Here is a 6,000-nt window from a genome sequence, read left to right as displayed (position 1 = left end):
ATATTTTAGGTCAGTGACATGTCTTAAAGGAATAGTCTACTCATTTTCAATACTAAAATATGTTATTACCTTAACTAAGAATTTAGAGATAAAGTTAGAAGTGACCAAAAACATCAACGTTTTTCCTATTTAAGACGAGTAGTTATACGAGCAAGTTTGGTGGTACAAAATAAAACGTAGCGCTTTTCTAAGCCGATTTAAAAGAGGAACTATATTTTATGGCGTAATAGCACTTTTGGGAGTACTTCGACTCGGCGCAGTAACACCCTCCCTCTCCCATTATGAGAGTGAGAAGGGGAGCGGACTTTTCAGGCGAGTCGAAGTACTCCCAAAAGTGCTATTACGCCATAAAATATAGTTCCTCTTTTAAATCCGCTTAGAAAAGCGCTATGTTTTATTTTGTACCACCAAACTTGCTCTTATAACTACTCGTCTTAAATAGGAAAAACGTTGATGTGTTTGGTCACTTCTAACTTTATCTCTAAATGGTACCATTGAATGAATGGGGCTAAGCTAAATGCTATCGAAGCGTCGCAGCGCGCTCCAGCGCTTACGGCGCATTCACACGGGGTGTCAGCGTTAACGCTTAACGGAAGGCTTGTCTGAAGCGTGGCCAACAGCCAATCACAGTGGCCGCTACACATGCTCCGTTCTTCCATAAACTTAATTGGCTGGCTCTGCCTAGGTTATTTGCATAAGGCGATCTGATTGGCTGACGCACGCGTTGCCGCTTGAAAAGTTGAGAAATGTTCAACTTTTGCCGCGAGCAACGGGACTGACGCGGCGCCGACGGATCCACAATTCAGTTCGGCAACGCATGACGTCACCCATTAAAAGTGAATGGGAAGCGTTAACGCTGACGCCCCGTGTGAATGCGCCGTTACGTGCACGCACACAGACGACAGAGGGATGTACCAACAATTCCCAGTCAAGGCAACAACACACTTCAACATTGAAAATGAGCAGACCACTCCCCCAACAACATTAGCACACCTCCACCAACACTCTAATGAACCCGTAATTATTCTGTGACCTAGATGAACTGGACAAATAATTTAGCAATAATTTCAGGGAGTGAAATTAAACAGAAAAATCTTTTGACCCTGAGACACAAATATACCTTAATTCACACATTTGTAACACCTGTAAAGACCTAAAGGGACTTCTAAAAAAATGTATACATATATTTACCCTCATGTAGTTTAAAAACTGTAGGCTACATGACTTTTTCTTCTATGCAACACAGAAAAAATATTTTTTGAATGATGTTTCCTTTGTTTTGTGTCCATACAATTTTTTATTTTGAGGTGAAGAATACCCTTAAATAAATCAAACAAATGTGGATGCATAGTTATGTATAATAAGGTATGCTGGGGCAAACCCTAATTTACAAAGTCAAAAAAGGCACAGCTTTGTCTTTGGATGAAGGATAAACACTTTTACACATTAGCACAAATAACAGAGATAATAATTGGTGGAGACAGGGAATTTATGAAAGAAAGATAACATGGAGACTAACAGAATAAGAGACAGACCAAAACACAGAACAATTACACAAAATACAGTTAATATACAGACAATATATAAGCAGCTTTGTTTAAATGGGTTTCTCTCACACAGTGGCTACTGCTTGACAATGGCCAGTTTGACCACAAACATGGTTTCCCACTGATTTCTTATCCACTCCACTAAGTCTTGCAACAATGTAGAGTCTTCAATATGTAGAGACCATGTCTTTTCTTTCTTGACCATCTGTTAAAAAACAAAAAAACAGCAAGCACACTTTAGTAAGTTAAACAACATCCTGTTGATCTGTATACATGGGCGGATCTACTGGGGTAGCTTTTATAAATATATAAAATCTACATTTAATCAGTTCTTTCAACTGATTTACAGTAGCAATGCTTCAATGTGATAATAGAAAAAACCATGTGGCCTACACGTAAATAATGACAAGAAAACGCATCTTTCTTGTACCGCGTAATCCGAAAACAAACGACTCTTATGAGTAGTTATAGCGGAGCGGACCACTTTCTGTCAAAAGATGATCAATGACCCCCTGTCAATCATATTTTGACAGGTGGTCTCACCTCTATCAATCAAAAATTATATGCGCTGTCCAGTTTTGAGTGAAGTTTTTATGGGTTTTTAGCCAGCCGTCCAGATGAAGTCAAAGAATCAAGCATTTAGGAGTACATGGTCAGCCCTCATACCTGATATAGTGTATGTAAACATAATATAATGTTTTGTAAAAAAAAATTCTCAACATAGCTAAATTCAGATTCTCATTTCAGATCTGAAAGCTTTTAATTTATAAAGAACATGCCAGTAAAGTGACCCTAAACTTTCAAATGGCAGTGTTAGCTGAAGGGAGCTATATGGGAGGCCAAATTATCTTTTAATGTAGCCAGCCCTACTCGTCGTAATTATATTTTTACTAGTAAGAATTTAATTAAAGAGCTCAATAATTTAATTATTACTAGTAACTATTACGATTGTAGAGCTCTCTAATAAATTTTTTACGAGTAATAATTCCAATTAGAGAGCTCTACAATTTAATTTTTACTAGTAACAATTACAGTTACAGAGCTCTATAATTCAATTTTTACTAGTAACAGTTACAATTAGAGAGCTCTACAATTCAATTATTACTAGTCATGTGTCTTCATTGACTATGGGAGGCCAAATTATCTTTTAATGTAGCCAGCCCTACTCGTCGTAATTATATTTTTACTAAATTGAATTATAGAGCTCTGTAATTTAATTCTTACATTACTAGTAACAATTACGATTGAAGAGCTCTCTAATTAAATTTTTACTAGTAATAATTCCAATTAGAGAGCTCTACAATTCAATTTTTACTAGTCATATGTCTTCATTGACTTCCATTCATTTTTAATTATAGAGCTCTCTAATTCAATTATTACTAGTTACAATTACAATTATAGAGCTCTGTAATTTAATTATTACTAGTAACTATTACAATTACAGATCTCTGTAATAACATTTTTACTAGTAACAATTACAGAGCTCTCTAATTGAATTCTTAATAGTAACAATTACAATTATAGAGCTCTGTAATTGAATTTTTATAGTAACAATTCTAATTGGAGAGCTCTGTAATTCGATTTTTACTAGTAACAATTGAATTACAGAGCTCTTTAATTTATTTATTACTAGTAAGAACACACATTAAAGATGTGTGTAATTGCAGAGCTCTGTAACTTAATTAGAGAGCTCTGTAATTTAATTGATACAGGTAAAAATTTTATTACAGAGCTCTATAATTGTAATTGTTACTAGTAAGAATTCAATTTCAGAGCTCTCTAATTAAAATTTTTACTGGTAAGAATTCAATTATAGAGCTCTGTAATTGAATTATAGAGCTCTGTAATCAAATTGTTACTAGTAACAATTCAATTGTAGAGCTCTCTAATTGCAATTTTGACTAGTAAGAATTCAATTACAGAGCTCTGTATTCAGCCCCATCTTATTATGCTAATCGTGCCTTATGCATATTCATCTAGGTCGTATAAAGTTGACTGGGGGAAACTTGGCAGTTTTTTGCTGCAGTGTTTATAATAATAATATATTACTGTAAGTAGCAAAGTCATGAAATAACGGATGTCTTTAATAAAGAGAATATTTTGCTGATAACAATAACTTTTTTTCATACGGGGGGTGGTCAGTTTGCAAACACAACACCACTTGCTCGTGTCTCCTGCCTCAGCTCTGACTTTGACAGCAGGCCGGGGTTTTTACACCAGATCGACAAATTAGCTAGCCTGGGTGCCAGCCGATCTTACCCCCGGCCACAAGATTTTGAAAACGGGAATATCGGTCTGGGGTTTCTCCATAGAGGAGCTACTATGCTTGGACAAATGCTGGTCGAACCAATCAAATTGTCAGGGCGGGCTTTATACGATGATGGACAGATAATCAACAGTAACGTAATGAACCACGTCACCAAAGAGCGCGTGTGTTTAATGGCTGCCGCTGTAGAGTTCAGCTGTGTGGATTCTGACATTGAGTCTGTTCTAAAAGATATCGACAGAGCATTGATTTAAAAAGAGGAACAGAGAAACGCGAGCAGGGCATTTGTTGATGTTTTTGCCGTCCTTCCTATTCGGCAAAAGTTGGTCGCAACTGAAATGGTTAACGTTATCACGGCGATGCAACTCAGCGTGCACGACGAGATGGATATAATTAGCGGTCGTTGCCAGCTTCTTTTCGGAAGCCCGGAATCGTGGTTGCTGAATAAGTGGAGGGACATGCTAGGCTCCAATATTTTCAAGCCAACGTAATGGGTATCGTCGTGGATGAAGTTCACCTAATGGTAAGAGATAGTCTTACTCTATGACTTAGTAAATACTTCATGTTGTGATATAAACGAAATGTTGTAAACATAGTAGGTGTTGATGTACATTCGCTAACTCAGTATAATCACAATGTTAGTGTCATTGTAGCGAAATAACTAGCAGTTTGGTCAGGCTGCAAAGACGTAATTTCAACATACGTCACACACTCCGTTGCTCTGATTGGTCGTAGGTCTATCCAATTGAGTGCAGAGGCATTTTTCGGTTGGGAGACGCCTCATAATTATAGCTCAATGGAGCGGTATCAGACTCAAATTCTCACTAGAATTGAGAATGACAACGTCAGGCTACAAATTAGCAGCATATTTTAGTGAAACGCTGTGGTTCATTTTGGGCTTGAGGTCCATTGGTTGGCTTGCATTGGAATAACAATGGAAACGCGAGTAGCATGGACGAGATGGACAACAATCAACGTAAGTACTGCATATTACGTTTAATTTGTTTAACGTTAATACAGTTGTTGTGTCTTGAATTGTGCAGCAAAGTTAACAAAATGTTAGCCAAAGCTACTCAAAACGAACTCCATATTAGCTTGTTAGCATGCTAGCCTGCTGTCTTCCGTCTGAAAGTTTGTGTCTCATTGTATTACCATTTAAGCTAACTTCATTTATTAATGATACAGATTAATGTCAATAGCGATTATTAATCTACGATGCCTTACTTAAATGATCTGTGGTCTAATGCTGCGTTCCAGGCAACCTGTAACCCGTAAATTACGACTTCAAAACCACGAGTGAACTTTTGAATACTCCTCCTAGGGGATTCAAGCAAATGACACCAAACGTGGTGATCATGATGTCAAGACATTGGACTTGCTAAATTGCGAAGGGATTTCTGATATCTCGAACGGTGTTGCAATGGCGAAGCGGCAAAGTCATGGCGAAATCAGAGAAACACGAAGTGTCTAATATCCAAGGCAAAAAATGTCTTATAGTAATGACACGCGGGGTGTTTGTTCGTCTGAAGATTCCGATCGCATCGATGTGCCTATTGTAAGTCTCGGGTATAGCGCCACCACCAGGCGCCAGGAAGTGTTGCAGTAACAAAGGTTGATTTTTTTGACAGTTCCATGTGATGTTCTTTTAAATACTCCTCCTAGAATGTTTATGCGATTGACACCAAAAGTGGTCAACATGATGCCAAGACATAGTAGATGATAAATTGCGAATGGATTTTTGATATCTCGAACGTTGTTCCCATGACAACGCTTCAAACTTTACTTTCATTTTAAAAGCATATTTAAGCCCTTTAGTTGCATGCAGTGAACTTTTAAACACTCCTTGTAGGATATTCATGCGATTGACACCAAACGTGGTCAACATGATGCTGAGACATTGGAGATAATAAAACGCGAAGGGATTTTTGACATCTCGAACGCTGTTGCCATGGCAACGCATCAAATTTACTATTATTTCAGGAATATTTAAGCCTCTTGGCATGCTTAGATTAACTTCAAAGTTGGCACACACATCAAGGTTGTCAACTGTTAAGTGTTGACAAACAGGTCAGACATAGGTGTGCCTCTTAAGTCGCTCACTAGCGCCCCCGTTTGTCCAAAATGTGAGGTTTCTTTTACCTACAGTCCCCAATTGGGTCAGTAACAACATAAATAGTCCACCGATAT

At 37.6% G+C, this 6,000-nt stretch overlaps 1 protein-coding gene across 5 annotated transcripts in view; it reads right to left on the bottom strand.

The window, feature by feature from the left end:
• Positions 1–1,471: 1,471 nt before the first annotated feature.
• Positions 1,472–6,000, bottom strand: part of stk11ip (serine/threonine kinase 11 interacting protein) — a 122,300-nt gene continuing 117,771 nt past the window's right edge. For all 5 annotated transcript variants that reach the window (XM_073870899.1, XM_073870895.1, XM_073870898.1 and 2 more), the window contains one exon: positions 1,472–1,752. In XM_073870899.1, coding sequence (XP_073727000.1) covers positions 1,715–1,752 — 38 coding nt within the window. In that variant the 3' untranslated portion in view covers positions 1,472–1,714. The remainder of the gene's footprint in view (positions 1,753–6,000) is intronic.

This window comes from Misgurnus anguillicaudatus, chromosome 8 (genome assembly GCF_027580225.2).
Source record: "Misgurnus anguillicaudatus chromosome 8, ASM2758022v2, whole genome shotgun sequence".
Lineage (NCBI taxonomy): Eukaryota > Metazoa > Chordata > Actinopteri > Cypriniformes > Cobitidae > Misgurnus > Misgurnus anguillicaudatus.
The sequence above is the reverse complement of the archived record's forward strand: the minus strand, read 5'-3'. Positions and strand labels throughout refer to the sequence as shown.